The sequence below is a fragment of the Pituophis catenifer genome, unplaced genomic scaffold (assembly GCF_029215685.1).
Source record: "Pituophis catenifer annectens isolate HBS135680 unplaced genomic scaffold, rPitCat1.0.hap2 SCAF_13, whole genome shotgun sequence".
In the NCBI taxonomy this organism is placed as follows: Eukaryota; Metazoa; Chordata; class Lepidosauria; order Squamata; family Colubridae; genus Pituophis; species Pituophis catenifer.
Genome location: NW_027256893.1, coordinates 8551827 through 8570395, shown reverse-complemented (window position 1 = coordinate 8570395; position 18569 = coordinate 8551827). Strand labels below are relative to the sequence as shown.

The 18569-nt window shown below is 47.1% G+C and overlaps 1 protein-coding gene across 1 annotated transcript; it reads left to right on the top strand.

Moving 5' to 3' along the window:
• Window positions 1-17256: 17256 nt before the first annotated feature.
• LOC139323712 (protein phosphatase 1 regulatory subunit 3E-like) lies at window positions 17257-18291 on the top strand. Its single transcript, XM_070953169.1, has one exon. The coding sequence runs from the start codon at window positions 17257-17259 to the stop codon at window positions 18289-18291; it is 1035 nt and encodes a 344-aa protein (XP_070809270.1).
• The last annotated feature ends 278 nt before the right edge of the window (window positions 18292-18569 follow it).

Genomic DNA, 18569 nt, shown 5'->3' with positions numbered 1-18569 from the left:
CTTGAGCCGGTGGGACCTGAACTGCCAAACTGCTAGCAGTTAGCAGAAGTACCCTGCAGTACTGCACTCTAACCACTGCGCCACCACGGCTCTTATGAGCAAACCCTATGAGGAAATGGCGTGTCGTGAATGAAACTACACTTTTAAAGGATGAAATGATCAGACCTTCTAGTAAAAGCACTTATAGGTAGTGTAAAGTGCTCGACTTATAACCTATTCATTTAGTGGCAGAACATTTCGTGCCCGTATAGGCCTTACCAGCCACCTGCGGACACATCGTGGACAGCCCACAAGCCGTTAGATGTCAAGGTCCTCTTCGAACACAATGGACGAACATCATTCGTTTAGTGACCACTCGAAGTTAACAACAGCACGAAAAAAGGAACTTCTGACTGCTTTTCACACTTAAAACCATTGCAGCAGCCCCATTGGATATGTGATCAGAATTCAGATGTTTGGCAATTGGTTCATATTTATGACAGTTGCTCTGTCCGGGGTCACACAATCTCCTTTTGCCGCCTTCTGACAAGCAAAGTCAATGGGAAAACCAGATTCGCTTATATCAACCATGGTATTAACTAACTCAACCCTTGCAGTGATTCCCTTAACAACGGTGGCAACAAAGGTCATAAAATGGGGCAAAAACTCAACAAATATCTCAATTAGCCGCAGAAATTTTGGGCTCAGTTGTGGTCGTAAGGACCGCAACTGTGTAAGTTTAAAATTCAAGCTGAGTGTAGAGAAACAAGAGTCTTTCTCTGGAACGATGCAGTAAGAATGACGTTTTCAGGCCATTCAGAAGCACTTCTCTTTATCCAGTGAAGCATTTTAACAACCCCTTTGGCAGCTCTGGAATGAATCACAGGATTTAACGGTGGCTCCAAAATAGGCCTCTCGTGGCTTTTGTTCTCCCCTCTTTCTGTTTAAAATCACGTGCGTCGGCATCTTGCACCAAAACCTGAGACGACTCCTGCGAGGAAGGGAAGCACTGTGTCCTTGGAACATACCCTAAAAGACTATGCCAGACACCTCACCCAACCATCTTGATTTCTCTGGATCGTGATCAATTGGTTTGCCTAGTGGTCTCCCTTGCATGTTCAACTGGAGGAATCTGAAATTGTCCACTAAAACAGGGCTCCCCCAAACCCTGGTCCGTGGACCGGCAACGGGGTCACAGCATGCCAGAAACCAGGCCGCGTAAACAAGCCATCCGCGGGATGCAGGCAGCATGCAAAACCACGCCCCCTCCGATCCACGGAAGAATCTCTCCACGGAACTGGTCCCTGGTGCCCAAAAATTTGGGGGCCGCTCAGGGGTGAAATTAAATTTTTTCCCTTACCGGTTCTGTGGGTGTGGCTTGTTGGGGGGAGGGTCATGTGACTGGGTGGGCATGGCCAACTCGACATCACTCACATCGAGGGGCTCCTCACCGGCCCCTCCCCTCCCAGCCACTCCTTGTCTACTTTGCCCCATTTTACGGCTTTTCTTACCACAGTTGCTAAGTGAATCAGTCACAGTTGTTAAATTACTAACACAGTTGTTGAGTGAATCATTGACTTTGCTGGTCAAAAGGTCACAAAAGCCGAGATTACATTTTATTTATTTTATTTTATTTTATTTCAAATTTATATACCGCCCTTCTCCCTGAGGACTCAGGGCGGTGTACAGCCAGATAAAAACATATAATACAAACATTAAAAACAATTAAAAGAAATATCTCTGTTTGGCCCCAAATTTAAAAAGACAAAAGCAATTAAAATTATTAAAAGAATTTGTTAAGCCAGCCCCCGGGACATGACCCCGGGACACTGCGACCGTCATAAATATGAACCGGTTGCCCAGCGTCCAAAGTTTGATCACTGGGAATCAAGTGTGAAAAACAGTCCTAAGTCACTTTTTTTCAGTGCCATCATAACTTTGAAGGGTCACTAAATGGTAAGTCAAGGACTACCTGTTCTGTACATTATTTTTGCACATTTTTTTTTTTAAAAAAGAAATTACTGTTCATTAAGAGCAAGAAGTGATTGACTTACTGCTTCCTCCCATCCCGTTCCATTCGCACACTCCAAGGGCCTTTCTTCTTGCTCATTTACACTATTGCTGATGCTCAAAAGGGTGTAAATCTGATTCCTCTCCCGCCTCTCATTGGGGTAGACGCAGCGAGTCTCCGTTTCCGCATTTCTCGGCTTGGTTGCGGCTTTGTCAGCGTTGATTTCACTTTGGTTCTGTCCAGAGGAATTCATAACAGTTGCTGTCACTGCTGGTTGTGCGCCTTCTGCCTGCAGGTGGATGAGGACGGATTTTACATCAGCATAAATGAACTCCCAACGGGTGGAAAAAAAAAAAAGTTTGGTGTTTTAATTGACTGGGTTTCTTTGATGCGGTAATGCATAGATAGTCCGCTAACCTTTGTTAGGAACGGTTTACTCCAACTTAATAGCCTTATGAGCTCATCCATGTGTTAAATAAGGTTTATTTAACACAGGCTCCTACTCTTGTGTTTCATCTCAAGAAAAAGTGCACTTAGCACAGTTCATCTTCATAGAGGGCTGTGAAAAATATCTACAGACCAGGGGTGAAATCCAGCAGGTTCTGACAGGTTCTGGAGAACCGGTAGCGGAAATTTTGAGCAGTTCGGAGAACCGGCAAATACCACCTCTGGCTGGCCCCGGAGTGGGGTGGGAATGGGGATTTTGCAGTATCCTTCCCCTGGAGTGGGGTGGGAATGGAGATTTTGCAGTACCCTTCCCCTGCCACACCCACCAAGCCACACCACACCCACCAAGCCACGCCCACAGAACCGGTAGTAAAAAGAATTGGATTTTACCACTGCTACAGGCCCTTCACATCTGGGACATAAATTGTTTCAACTTCTACCCTCAAAACGACATTATAGGGCAGTGTTGGTGAACCGTTTCAGCACCAAGTGCCAAAATGGGAGCAACCGTGTGGGGGAAGCACCGAAAACCGGAAGAGCAGTTGAGCTGAGTTTCCAGCGTGCATATGCGCGCCGGTCACCTGGTCTTCTGGTTTCTGATGCTCATGCTTGCGCAAAGAGCAGCTGGCTGGCATGCATGTGCGCGCTGGAACCCGGAAGAGCAACGGGCAACAGCTGGAGTGCCACTTCCACCACACATGCCATTGGTTTGCCATCACGGTTATAGGGCATTGCACACCAAAAAGACCCAGATTGTGGGGGCAATAAGCTGACTTTGTATAAATATACAAAAGTATGAAGGCTATTGCTTAACGCATTGTAAGCCGCCCTGAGTCTCCGGAGAAGGGCGGCATATAAATCAAATTTAAAAAAAAAACAACAACAACTAGACACAAGGACAGTGTTTTCCCCCATGCTGTCACTCTGTTAAACAACCTATTCTATTCTATTCTATTCTATTCTATTCCATTCCATTCCATTCCATTCCATTCCATTCCATTCCATTCCATTCCATTCTATTCTATTCTTATTTATTTATTGGTTCGATTTATATGCCGCCCTTCTCCAGAGATTCAGGGCGGCTTACAATGTGTTAAGCAATAGCCTTCATACTTTTGTATATACCTGCTTTCGCCCCCCCCCCTCCCCTAAACGGTGTTCTTTTTTATACAAAGTCAGCTTATTGCCCCCACAATCCAGGTTCTCATTTTACCTACCTCAGAAGGATGGAAGGCTGAGTCAACCTTGAGCCTGGTGAGATTTGAACTTGCAGTAATTGCAGGCAGCTGGCAACTAAGTGCTACTTAACAGCACTTTAGTCCGCTGCGCCACCAAAGCTCCTCTATTTTATCCCATAACCCTAACCTTAACCCTATTCTATTCACAGTCTTCATACACACACACACACACACACACACACACACACACACACACAATATGATAAAAAGTCAAATCTTCCACCCACTTTCAGTGTGGATGTGAATGTGGATTGATTCTCAAGAGGCAACAAGGATGCTCATACCAGCCCAAACTTTTGGATTGGTTGGATCTAGTTCAGTTTCCTGTTTTGCTTCTCCTTCCTCATTTTTCCTACTAGCTCATCAATCCCCCCCCCCAATGTTTGCTTGCTTTATTTGTTTGTTTGTGTCCCGTCTTTATTAGGGGTGACATGATAGCAGTGTTCCAATATTTGAGGGGCTACCCCCAAAGAAGAGAGAGTCAAGCTATTCTCCAAAGCACCTGAAGGCAGGACAAAAAGCAAAGCAATGAATGGAAACTAATCAAGGAGAGAAGCAACCTAGAACTAAGGAGAAATTTCCTGCCAGTTGGAACAATTAATCAGTGGAACAACTGGCCTCCAGAAGTTGTGAATGCTCCAACACTGGAAGTTTTTAAGAAGAGGTTGGACAGCCATTCCTTTGAAATGGCCCCTTCCAACTCTATTGTTCTATTCTGTAGGTCTTCAAACTTGCCAGTTTTAAGACTTGTGGACTTCAACTCCCTGAATTCTGGGAGTTGAAGTCTACAAATCTTAAAGCTGCCAAGTTTGAAGACATCCGTTCTATTCTATTATTTTTTTTACAAATAATAACACTTCAGCTTTCTAGCCTGCCATAATAACCTGACCCAACTGGCTCTTTCTTTTTCCATTTCCTTTACAGAGTTTGGGAGGGGGGAGCTCAGTCCCTCTTTGACCCTCCAAATATGTACCTTGCCTTCAACACCCCACACCTTCTTATGGGGGAGGGTGCAAATGGCAACTCCTTGAATGTATTGTCCTGCTAGTTAGCACTGGGGAAGCCTGCGGAAGTCCACTAAAGCTTAAGAATACCGGGGGTCAGAAGATGCGGAGAGCCATCACCCACCCACCCTTCCGTTTTTGCTGAACTTGGCCAGCCAGAGCCACCCTGGCCTTTGAACTCAGGGCCTCTTTAACTTCCAACCCCCCCCTCCGCTGTAGGGAAGGCACTCTGCACTTGCTCAGGAGCTTCCGGCAGCCTTTCCACTCGGCTTTCCACCGAAGCCATACCGGGCTTCATGGGGGGGGGGGATCGGGGGTCAGGGGCGCCGTTTCCTTGGCGGCACTCTTCCCCTGCTCAGGAACAATCTCGTCCCCGGCTCCTTTCCGTGGAAGGGGCTCCGCGCGCGGCCGGGAGAGCCGTTACCTTGGCGGCTTTCCGCCCGTGTTCTGGAGCCTCTCCGGGAGCCAGACTTGGCCGGATCGGTCTTGGCAGGAAGCCAAGCCGGCCCGGCCCTCTGCACCCGCTCAGGAGCCCTCTCGCCCGCCTCCCCGCACTCACCCCATAATCCCGCGTGCCGTCCGGCCGATCCTTGGGCTCCTTCCCTTCCTTCCCCGCCCGCAACGCCCGTGTCCCGCCGCCTCCGAGAGCTCCGACGCCGTTCAGCCGCTCAGGGGGGGAGGCGAGGAGGACGCGGCGGCCGCCGAGGAGTAGGACGGGCTCGGCTGGCGGCGTGCTGCCGGGGGAGATGGAGCCGCCGATGCGATCACAGTCCCCGCGCCGCCCCCCGCCTCTGTCCTCGTCGCCCGGGACCCCGCCGTTGCCGGGCGACCGGAGCAGGCGGCGGGGAGGAGAGGGGGCACCAGCCCATCAGCGGAGGGAGGGAGAGGGCTGGGAAGAGGAGGAGGAGGTCTCCCCTTCCTCAACCCCGTCCTGGGTCCCGAGCATCTTCGGAGGGCAGCCCAGGGTTACCGAGCCTCTCCGTGCAACCCGGGATGCCCGGGTGGAATTAAAGGAGACGTAAGGCTTCCGTTTTAAACAGTAACAGAGTTGGAAGGGACCTTGGAGGTTATCTAGTCCAACCCCCCTTGCTCACGCAAGAGACCTGTACTAGGGATTCGAACCGCCGACCTTTCTGATCGGTCTTAGCCCCTGAGCCACCTAGACAGGCTATTTATCCACGGACCGATGTCTGCAAAATATATGTTGTCTCTTGAAAAAGTTTTAGTTGGCTCTTCCTGTTTTAGTTTTTCTTCTCGTATCGTTGTGTACGCATCTTTATTTTTCTTAGCTTTTGTATAGGGAGGGGGGGAAGATGGATGGATGGATGGATGGATGGATGGATGGATAGAAGAAGGAAGGAAGGAAGGAAGGAAGGAAGGAAGGAAGGAAGGAAGGAAGGAAGGAAGGCTTTTCTAAACTGCAGTCACTTCATCAGATGGATAAAGCAAGTTCTGGTGATGAAATGAGCTGCCACTCGGGAAAGCTTCTGCCTTTTAATCAGTGGTGAAATCCAAATTTTTTTACTCCCGGTTGTGTGAGCGTGGCAGGAGAAGGATACTGCAAAATCCCCATTCCCTCCCCACTCCTGGGGAAGGATACTGCAAAATCCCCATTCCCTCCCCACTCCAGGGGAAGGATACTGCAAAATCCCCATTCCCTCCCCACTCTGGGGCCAGCAAGAGGTGGTATTTGCCTGTTCTCTGAACTGCTCAAAATTTCCGCTACTGGTTCTCCAGAACCTGTCAGAACCTGCTGGATTTCACCCCTGCTTTTAATAATATGGATTAGCAGGAAAGGGGACTACTAGATTCCTGATTCTTGGCAAACTTGAAGTCTTATTACTATGGTTGTTGTTATGCCAGCATAATGCCCTAATATTGTGATTAAATGGAGGGTTGTCCCTTGGGGTACCCATGTTCAGGTTGAACTCTCCTTTGGGCCAGGCGTGCTCCATGCCAACCTGCCTCTGGGAGGGAGTTGCTGGGCTAAAGAAAAGCCAGATGTAAATCCTATAATGGAAGAATGATTGACAATCCCTGTTTCTCCTCTAACTTTAAAATGGAAAATGATCTGGATTAGAAAAACTGACCCCGATGAACTAATTTTGTTTTGCAAGGCTTGTTTCTGTAAAGAAAATACACATCCACACAAGTCCCATTGCCTGTTTATCTCTCCTGCTCAAGTCACTGGGTCTTAATCTCAGTGTAGTGTTCATAGCTGCCTTTTAAAAAAAAAACTTTATTGGCTTTTTTCTTTGAAAATGTTTCAAAGAAAATGAGAAAAGTTTCTCATCCAAGAAGCTTCTTCATCAGTTCAGTTCTTCAAAACTGAAGAAGTTTCTTAAATGAGAAGTGAAATGTTTTCAAAGAAAAAAAAAACCCAACCTGTTTCTCTTTTCAGAAAAAGAGAAAGGCTGAAGAATCCACTTTATCTCTTCCCAACCATGGCAGAAGATAATTGATCTCACTCTCCATCCAACCCTAGATTATTTCTTCCATTTCCTTGCAACACCCCAAAAAGAATTAGGGTTCCCACCCATATGACATAGATAATGCTTATCAGTGTTAAGGCAAAACACCCTAGATTGTAGATTAGATTAGACTGTAGTTATAAAATATATGATAAATCAACCGCAGGCAGAGTAATAATCATCTATATTTTTTTTTTTGTAAAAATTCTTGTTTGCCAGCATTTATTTGTTTATTTGTTTGTTTGTTTGTTTGCCTTGAGTTTATAACTATTAAAAACAAGGACAACCTATATCCAGCATGAGGGCTTTGTTTGTTTTTTTATTTTTAATCAATTAGTCAAATGTTTATTACAGTACAATTAAAAATAGTCAAAAGCGTATCCAGTTAAATATTGTAGAACAGAATAATAAAATAACAAAATCAATGTTAAAATCATAATTTGGCACCCTATCTGTCAGCTACAGGTAAACAAAAATACACCTTTAGCTATAATTTTTTTTTTTAATTTGATTTATATGCCGCCCTTCTCCGAAGACTCAGGGCGGCTTACAATGTGCTCAGCAATAGCCTTCATCCTTTTTGTATATATTTATACAAAGTCAGCTTATTGCCCCCACAACTGGGTCCTCATTTCACCTACCTTAGAAAGGATGGAAGGCTGAGTCGACCTTGAGCCTTGGCGAGATTCGAACCCTGCAGTAATTGCAGGCAGCTGGTCTTAATAAGCTTAATAACAGGGTGCCTTAAACCCCTGTACTACCAAGGCTCTAATAATATCATTAATCCTTAAATTGTGAAGGCCTACAGTCATTAGATACTAAAATGCAACAAGGCGGTAATGCCAAAAGATTTGATACATTAATTATGTAAAATACCTATAATGACTTATTCATCAGGTTCTGACCAATCTTTAGTGCTACCGCACTTGATCTAGTTACCTGCACTGTGACTACAATCCATTCGTCTTTAAGCAGCCACTGAAGACAAACAGTATCTGAACAGCTAAAATTCCCCCCCCCCATTCTTCCTGTTTCCTTTTATAGTGCACTAAATCCAATTATTGGGATATCATTTTAAATTTTTTTCCTTTGTGATCATAAACTCACCAGCTTTTTACTTTGGTTCACTTATCTCAGGTCTGCGGTTCAACATTTTATGGATTTATTTCCCACTTTCATTGTTTTTATAAATAACCCAAGGCGGCGAACCTATCCAACACATCTTCCTCCTCCTATTTTCACCACAACAGTGATCTTGTGCGGTGGATTGGCCTGAGAGAGAGAGTAACTGATCCAAAGTCATGCAGTCAGTTTTTCATGCCTACCGTTGGATTAGAACTCACAGTAGCCTGGTGCCTTTACCACTAGACCAAACTGGCTCAATTAAGGGTTTTGTTAAAGAAGCCTAGATAAATATTGAGATTTTATTACAAACATTAATTTATTTAGTGTCAGAGTTTAGGCAGAGTGACTAGTATTATGAGATAAACCCAGGAGCAAAACACAGCACACAGCACACAGAGCCTTTAGATAATTAACAGTGGTTTATATATAGCAAAATATATACAGACTTATACGCAGTGGTGAAATGTAAAATTTGTTACTACCGGTTCTGTGGATGTGGCTTGGTGGTGGTGGTGGGGGGGGGGGGTGTAATGTGACTGGGTGGGTGTGGCCAACTTTTTTTTTTTTTTTACTTTTAAAAACATTTTTAGAAAATGTAGAAAAAATGCCTTTAAAAGCCTCTAACGATCCCAGCGGAGCTGCACAATCATCAGAGGCTTTTTAAAAAACTTTTAAAAGCATTTTTTCGGCGGAAGAGGTTGTAGAAAAAATGCTTTTAAAAATTAAAAAAAAAAGCCTCTGATGATTGCGCGGCTCATCTGGGCATGGGGGGTGCAGGGATTTTTGCTACTGGTTCTCTGAACCACCCGCCGCCATCACTACCGGATCAGGCGATCCGGTCCAAACCGGGAGCATTTCACCCCTGCTTATATGTGGTAAATACCTTATCATACAGCTACTGACACAAGGAGAGCAATGAGATGCAGGACGAGAAAGAACATGAGGAGAAGGGAGACGCCCTCTAATGGCTTCCCTTATATATACAGCTTCTTACCAGCTTCTTAAATTGGCAGTAACCCTGCTGCCTCATTCCCATTGCATCAGCTTTCAGTTGCCTCAGCTTACTACCTTCTATCAGCTTACAGCTATTAAATCTACATTCCCTGACATTTAGAAAATGCAGTTAAATAGATGTGCATCTTTTGGAATCCAATATATCTGAAAACCCATTTTAGAAAAGCACAGAATTTAACTGTAATTACAAATTGGCTATGCGTCATGAAAATAGTGTCACCTAGGAGATGCTAGCTCAGCTTTATGTGGGATCGTGAGCATGGAACATTTTCTTTGAAGGCAGAAAAGGATTTTGAATGTCTCATTAAAACACTCAGCCTTAGTAAGAGTAGGAGTATGATTAAAGTAAAGTTCCTACTAATCTCTACTCCTTCTTCTGTATGAGCAAGTATTTAATTACTCCGTGACATTCCTGATGAGTGAAACACAGTCCTTTTGAGTCACAAAAGAGCTTCTTTGACAAGCAATAAACAATAATAGTTTTTGTAGCCAAACTTGATTTGCAATGATACATTATGTTTCCATTGTTAAAAAGTTTGTAAATTTCTCAACTAAGGTAACAAATTTTGAGTTGGTTTATCTGGAGCCACATGTGGCTCTTTCATCCCTCTGCTGCGGCTCCCTGTCGCTCAAACTATCAAGAGCCTTGGTAATACAGTGGTCTAAAGCACCATGTTATTAAGAAGAGCTGCCTGCAATTACTGCAGGTTCGAATCTCGCCAAGGCTCAAGGTTGACTCAGCCTTCCATCCTTTCTAAGGTAGGTAAATTGAGGACCCAGTTGTGGGGGCAATAAGCTGACTTTGTATAAATATACAAAAGAATGAAGGCTATTGCTTAGCGCATTGTAAGCCGCCCTGAGTCTCCGGAGAAGGGCGGCATATAAATCAAATTAAAAAAAAAAAAACCTATGCGCCACGACTACCAAATTGTGACACCTACCAACGCACAGTTTATTAAGCTTTTCGACCCCCCGGTAGGCCAATCATGGATAAATCCAAGAAAAGAAAAGTTTCAGAAGAAAACAGAATCTTTAATTCAACTATATGTGCTAGTTTTGTGGCCGCTCAGGAAATAGGCACAGGAAGAGTTTTGTGGTTCCCAGTGTTTTCTTTTCTGTGGGAAACAGGTCCAAATGGCTCTCTGAATGTTTAAGGTTGCCGACCCCTGGTTTATCCTAACTTGCAACACAAAACAGCTTTGTTTTCCTTCTCATACAATGTAAAGTGGCATCTATACATATGTATTAGCTAATCAAATCAAAAAATTAAAAAAATAAAAAGCTCAGTTATAAATTCTGCTTCCTCGCCCCTTCTGAATATTCACAAAAACCTTTCTAAAAGTAGTAGGTATTTATTTCATATACACATATGTATATATGTGTGCACACCCACAAACTCCAGCAGATCAACATATAATTTAATGTCTACTTTAAATAGACATTGCTGAGCATATTGCTGAGCACATTGTAAGCCGCCCTGAGTCTTCGGAGAAGGGCGGCATATAAATCAAATTAAAAAAAAAATAAAAAAAATAATAATTTTAGTTCAATTTGGCTGTCACAAACTCTTAATTCAGCGTTCCTACTGGGCCTAGAAAGCAAGACAATTGGAGCAGTTGCATTGCCATCACAGCAACTTTCTATGATCATCTCAAATCTTTTCAAAGCCTTGGACATACCTTCTTTTCAATCTTTTCTCTTCCTTAAATCTTCTGCATGTCAGAAATGAGCCTCTCTGGGAGAAAGAAAATCTGGAAGTCCACCTGAGTCTACTGGCCTAAAAATGTAGTGGCTCACCATCTGATCCTCGGAAATGAAAGATACCCAAAAAAGAGGGTGAAAATCTGGGTGCATCTTATACTCCGAATGTAGCCCCACCCAGCTTCTCAAACGGAGGTTTCAGAGGCTGAAAAAAGCATCAGAAAAGAAGCTTCAGAAAAGAAGCTCGCAAACAGAGTTTCAGAGGCTTTTTTTCTGAAGCTCTGTTTCGGAGGCTTTCAGAGGCTGAAAAAAAAGCAAGGCACAGAGCTCACAACCAAGGAACCTGTTGCTAAAATTCACCTCCGGGAACAGCTGATTGGGGGTATTCCGGGAGGGTGGGCGTGGCTTGGGTGTGGCAGGGGAAGGATACTGCAAAATCCCCATTCCCTCCCCACTCCTGGGGGAAGGATATTGCAAAATCTCCATTACCACCCCACTCGGGGGCCAGGCAGAGGTGGTATTTGCCGGTTCTCCGAACTACTCAAAATTTTCACTACCGGTTCTCCAGAACCTGTCAGAACCTGCTGGATTTCACCCCTGCTATAGGCCCACTGCTGTTTATATTCTGCATGGAGGGTTTTCCAGCCTGGCTCCCAATCTTAGGAAGAGAGCTGGGACCGGCAGCAAGCTGTCCCTACAGTTGCTTTGATTTTATGGCCACCTGCCATTCCCCAGGTTGAACTTCTTCCCTCCAGCCAGCCAGGCTGATGAACAAGAGATTGTGAAGCTTAGCCTGGAAGACCTCCAACTGCCTCTCATTAGCTGACAGCCATAGAGTTGGTTAGGATTGTTCCAGAGCAACGTTTCTGGAACCTCAGCAACTTTAATAAGAGGTGTGGATTTCAAAGTCCCAGAATACTGGCTGTGGAATTCTGGGAGTTGAAGTCCACGCCTCTTCAAAGTTGCTGAGGTTAAGGAACAGACATGGCCTCTCTCTTAAAGGTGCAGCACTGGTTTACGGAAGATGTAAATCTTCTATCAAGAAAGATCATTTCTGATTCTGTTGCACTGCTACTATAGAATGCCTGTTTTGGCGACTGCTAGTCGTTTATTACAAACAGACACAGTCACGCAAACACGCACTCACAACTGCATTTTATGGCTTAGCTTGGGTTTCCTAGAAACCACTCCAGGTTATTGGAAATCATTAATCAGCTGGAAGGTGTTTCTTGGGGGGGGGGAGAGGAACAAAACAATGCCAAATGCTTACATGCTGTTGCTAAGTAAATAATATGCCCAGAAAGTTCCCAGGAGCAAAGCACAGTTTATAAGAGTCTGGTCTCTGGTGACTTAAAGCAGCACCAGGCATGGCTAACGTGACAAAAAGGATGTACTCATCCCCGCGATCTCGGTACAGTTAACGATCAAATAGCTCTAGTGGAGATCCCATCTCAGTTCCTGAGTGAGGATGGCACAGCAGTATTACTGCATTGGCACGTTCTCTGGATCCCCTCTGCAAATAGACAGTACAGGAATATCTTGATAGGACGGGGCTTGGTCTAGACTAGGGCTCTCCAAATGTGGCAACTTTAAGAGTCATTGCAGGCTGGGGAATTCTGGGAGTTGACATCCACAAGTCTTAAAGTTGCCACGTTTGAAGTCCCTGGATTAAAAGATAAAGTGGGCTTTTTAAAAACGAAGGAAGGAAGGAAGGAAGGAAGGAAGGAAGGAAGGAAGGAAGGAAGGAAGGGGAAAGAAAAAAGAAAGAAAGAAGAAGAAAGGGAAAGAAAGAAGGGAGGGAGGGGAGGAAAGAAAGGAGGAAGGAAGGAGAGAGGGAGAGAAAGAAAGAAAAAGAAAGAAAAAAGGAAGGAAGGAAGGAGAGAGAGAAGAAAGAAAGAAGGAAAGAAAGAAAAAGGAAGGAAGGAAGGAACTGTGCCTCCTTCCTCCCCCACAGACTGTTAATCTGAGGGTCCGTGTGTTAAAATCAAGGGTTTATTGCATACATTATTTATGTCAACCGCATAGTTATGAAAAGGGTGGAGGTTGGTGCAAATGACAGAAATTTAGATTTCTCCAACACTTTGCTCCTCCCCCCCTCCCCGCCCCCCTGTTTATATCTTCCAGAAGACCTTCCTTGGCAAGGCATAGTTTGCAGGTGTTGAAAATATCTAAGGACCTGGCTCTGCCACCTCGCTTGAATATGCAACCATGGGGCTGGTTAACACTGAACTCTCCTGTCTTGTAATTAACTTTTAACGTCAGCTTTAACTATCCTGGCCTCCATTTTAAATTTTATATTCAGTTTTTAATGTTTTATTTGAACACCGCCCAGAGTCTCCTGTGAGGCAGATCCATGGTGCCTAAATTTATTTATTTATTTGTGTCAGAAGCATCGTTATTAAAATTCCGTGCGTAGGTATGAATGCAAACAAAACAATGTAAATTTGCAAATGTATAAAAGCCTAATTTGGGCGGTGCTTGCCCAGAAGCATGCAACATTGATTGCATTCTGTTGCACTGTCATAAGGCCCTCAAGAGGACATGGGGCAGAAGGCAAGTGTACAAGTGTGTGGTGCTTTGCAGATCTCCACATTCACAGTAGGCAGAAGTCACCAAGTATCCCCATTTATTCAAGGTATCTCTTGATCTTTCTGTTCGTAAAGATGATAGGTAGGTAGGTAGGTAGGCAGGCAGGCAGGCAGAGATACGGTAGATAGATTACATTAGATAGATAGATTAGGTCAGATGGATAGATAGATAAGATGATAAGATAAGATAAGATAAGATAAGATAAGATAAGATAAGATAAGAGCCTTCATAGTACGGTGGTCAAATGCACCCTGTTATTAACACAGCTGCCTGCAATTACTGCAGGTTCGAATCTCACCAAGGCTCAAGGTTGACTCAGCCTTCCATCCTTTCTAAGGTAGGTAAATTGAGGACCCAGTTGTGGGGGCAATAAGCTGACTTTGTATAAATATACAAAAGAATGAAGGCTATTGCTTAGCGCATTGTAAGCCGCCCTGAGTTTCCGGAGAAGGGCGGCATATAAATCAAATTAAAAAAAAAAAAAGATAAGATATATAGGCAGGCAGACTGGCTGGCAGGCAAGCAGGCAGGCAGAAAGATAGGGTAGATAGATTAGATCAGATAGATAGATGATAGATAGATAGATAGATAGATAGATAGATAGATAGATAGATAGATAGATGATAGATAAGATAAGATAGATAGGCAGGCAGGCTAGCTGGCTGACAGATAGATACGGTAGATAGATAGATAGATGATAGATAGATAGATGATAGATAGATAGATAGATAGATAGATAGATAGATAGATAGATAGACAGACAGACAGACAGAAAGATGGGAAGAGAAGAAGGGAAGGGAAGGGAAGGGAAGGGAAGGGAAGGGAAGGGAAGGGAAAAGAAGAGAAGAGAAGAGAAGAGAAGAGAAGAGAAGAGAAGAGAAGAGAAGAGAAGAGAAGAGAAGAGAAGAGAAGATAGAAAGGCAGGCAGGCTAGCTGGTTGACAAGCAGGCAAGCAGGTAGGCAGATAAAAATAGTTAGTGCTGGAGAGAAATATGGTGCTGGAGAAGCCTCTTGAAAGTCCCTTGGACTGCAAGGAGATCAGATCAGTCAAACCTAAAGAAATCAACTCTGAACTCTTTTCTTTGGAAGGACAGATCCTGAAACTGAAGCTCAAATAAGCTTGGACCAAAAAAAGGAGGAGGGGATGGGAGAGGATGAAATGGTTAGGTAGTGTCATTGACGCCCTGAACATAAATTTGGGGGAAATGCGAGAGACGATGGAGCACAAGGGAGCCTGGCGTGCTGTGGTCCATGGGGTCGTGAAGGGTCGGACACGACTTAGTGATTGAACAAAGGAGAGGGAAAAAAACTAGATAGCTTCACCTGCAGGAAGGAGAGAAGGTCCTCTATCATGGTCAAAGGCTGTGGGCTGCTTTAGCATCTTTTGAAAGTGGTCCTCCAAAATCAGCCATCTGAATCAGAGCTACAAGCATCCCTGCCCTAACAGATCTTCCTCCAAGGACAAATCTGTTCATGAGAAAGATTGCACCCCAGTGGTGCATTTATCACACCTGAATGTCCATTTTATCTGAATCTACCAGTGAAAAATCACGAGCTGCTGAAATGATCTAGATGCGGGAAACTGGCTGGCAGGATTTCCCCTCATTGAGGAATATATCGATTTTATCTTTATTCCGTATCGATATTATCTGTATTGATATTCTCTTTCTCACCTTTCCTACTACCTTCTCCTATTGGTATTGATGATTTTATCCCTTGCTGTTGTATCTTCTGATTAATGATTGCAACTATGACCTACTGTATCACTTTGTCGTTTGTATGTACACTGAGAGCTCATGCCCCTGAGGGAAATTTCCTGTGTGTCCAATCACACTTGGCCAATAAAGAATTCTATTATTCACTTCTCAAGAATGAGAAAGCAGAATAGTTAAGTATTAATTTTCAGGAGCTCTTCCTGAAAACTACTCTTCCCCCCCCCCAAAAAAAAGTCTATCTAGCTACCCTGTTTCCCCGAAAATAAGACCCAACTGGAAAATAAGTCCTAGCATGATTTTTCAGGATGCTCGTAATATAAGCCCTACCCTCCAAAATAAGCCCCAGTTAAGATTGTCAGCCAGATGGGTGCATTTCAGGGGTGGGTTTTACTTACCTTTACTACCGGTTTGCAACGGGGCTGCGTGCGCGCAGAAGCTTCTGCCAATGCGCAGAAGCATTTTGATGACGTTGGGGTTGGTGGGCAGAGCCTCCCACCGGTTTTACTACCAGCTCTATAGAACTGGAGGAAACCAGGGGCAACCCACCACTGGTGCATTTAGTACTTACTTACTTATTATTTATTTATTATTTATTTATTTCTTTATTATTATTTATTTTTCAATTTATATATTTTGCCCTTCTCCGGAGACTCAGGGCGGTTTACAATGCATTAAGTAATAGCCTTCATACTTTTGTATATACCTGCTTAGTAGGGCTTTTGCCCCCCCCCAGCGGTGTTCTTTTTTTTTAATACAAAGTCAGCTTATTGCCCCCACAATCCGGGTCCTCATTTTACCTACCTCGGAAGGATGGAAGGCTGAGTCAACCTTCAGCCTGGTGAGATTCGAACTTGCAGTAATTGTAGGCAGCTGGTGCTAGTTAACAGCACTTTAGTCTGCTGCACCACCAAATTATTTCCCCCCCCCAAAAAAATAAGCCCTAACCAGAAAATAAGCCCTAATGTGTCTTTTGAAGCAAAAATTAATATAACACCCGGTCTTATTTTCGGGGAAACACCTATAACTTTCTTAGATGAGACTCCTATAAAAATCGTAGTGCCAGAATAAATGTCCAGATGGGGAAATGACTCAGAGAAGTTAGGAGGAGGAAGCAGCTTTTGTCGAAGCCTCTTTTTATTTCAGATGGGAGTCACGTTTCCACTCCCACCGAGCGCCCAGATTTTCCTCCCGTTTTCTCCACGTCACCGTCCTTCAGCGAAAGCAACCGAGAAACTGCAACGCTACGGGAGGGTTGGGTTTGCATAAAACGACCATAAAACGGCCGGCGTCCTTCTGCCCTAAAAAGACGCAGTTCGGTCCTTTTACCGCTAAAAAAAAAAAGGGGGAACCGCGCTTCGTTCAGCCCAAACTTTGCCGGCCAACTGCAGCCAAGGCGGAATTTCCCCTCTTTCGGCGGTGGGGTCTCCCTCCACCACTTCTGCCCCAAAGGAACTCGCGGAGAGGCGCTGCCGGCGAAGCGGCCCCCGGCTCCCACCGGGGGTCGTGGCCGATCTCCGAGCCACGCAGGCCCGGCCGGCTTTGAGCGAGCGGCTGTTCCTGCGGGGGCTTCCCACGCGCCGCCCTCGCCCGCATCCCCCGCCTGAAGGACGCGGGGAGGGCAGGCGGAGGACGAGCGGCCCGAGCCGGCGAGCGGGGGCGGGCGGGAGGCAGAGCCGAAGAGGCGGCGAGGCCCGACCCGCGGCCCGGCGCGTCTCTAGCTGACTGCAGGGCTCCGGCGACGTCAGTAGCCGCAGAGGCACAAGAGCAGCGGCGCTTGCAGCACCTCCGCCGCGGGGCACAGTCGCAGCAGGAGCAGCAGCAGCAGCTCCAAGGAGCCTCGGCTGGCGGCCGCCGCGGGAGAGGCGCCAAGGCCGGCTATGCGCAACCGAGGAGCCGCCGAGTGACTCCCCTCCACCCCCCACCCCCCTTGCAACCGAGGAGAAGCCGGTGCCGCGCGGCAGGATGGAGAAGGCCGGCTCCCTGCACGCCTCGGTGCCCACGCCGCCGCCGCGCCTCTACCTCCCGCGGAACTTCAGCTGCAGCGCCTGCCTCTACGGCAGCCTGGCCGAGCAGTGCAAAGGCGGCTGCAGCCCCGAGATCGAGGCGGTGGAGCCGCTGCCCGCGCCCCCTTCGCCGCCCGTCACCCGCGAAGCCGAAGCCGCCCGCTCGCCTCCTCCTCCTCCACCACCACCCCGCTCCCCTTCGCCGCCCCTGCAGTCGCCGCCGCCGGCCACCCGCGGCAGAGAGCCCACGCTCCCGCCCGTGCCGCCCAGCCCGACCCTCCGCCGCCGCGCCAAATCCCTGCCCACGCCGGGCGAGCGGGGGCTCCGGCCGGCTTTGCAACACAGCCCGTCGCGGCGCAAGACGGTGCGCTTCGCCGACTCGCTGGGCTTGGAGCTGATCGCCGTGCGCCACTTTTGCCAAGCCGACGTGCCGCAGGTCCCGCCGCCTCCCGCCCCGCTGGCCGCCTCGCCTCTCCCGCGCGGCGTGGATCTGCTCAAGACGCGCAAACCGCCGGCTCTGGGCGAGCTGGAGCCGGTGCTGTTCGGGCCGCCGGCGCCCGTGCTGGAGCCTCTCTTCCCGCCGCAGCCCGGCGCCGGTGCCGGCTTCTCGGAGCGCGTCCGGCAGCACAAAGTGAAGCTGGAATGGGTGCGCCCCGAGGCGGCCGGGCTGCGCGGCGCCGTGCGCGTCCTCAACCTGGCTTACGAGAAGACCGTCTCGGTGCGCTACACGCTCAACCGCTGGGCCAGCTGCAACGAGGTGCCCGCCGCTTACCTGCCGCCGCCCGCCGCCGCCCACGACGCCCAGACCGACCGCTTCGCCTTCCACCTGCCCGTGGGCGCCGGCACCACGCTGCTCGAGTTCGCCGTCCGCTACCGCGTGGCCGACACCGAGTATTGGGACAACAACGACGGCCACAACTACAAACTGCGAGGAAGGCAGCGGCCCGGCGGTCAGGAACCCGAAGGCGGCGGCGCCTGGATCCACTTTATCTGAACCGGGCTTGGCTCGGGTTTTCTCCCCCGGCGGGAAAGCGGGCGCCTTCCTTCCTTCCTTCCTTCCTTCCTTCCTTCGGCGGGGAAAGGGCAGGAGCGCCCCTTGGAGATGGGACGGGGAGGAAGATCGAGGGGCGCGGAAATGTGACAGCCTCCCCCCCCTTCCCCAATTTTTATTTAAATGCTAAAGTGGAAAATCGCCCTTCGGATGGCAACTGTGCAGAAGAATGGTTCTCCCGAGGGGTTTGACCTGGGCAGCCCCCTATGTCCCCTTCTCCG

Bases quoted from the DNA above. Each gene is read 5' to 3' on its own strand.
- LOC139323712 (XM_070953169.1), top strand. From the start codon at position 17,257: ATGGAGAAGGCCGGCTCCCTGCACGCCTCGGTGCCCACGCCGCCGCCG.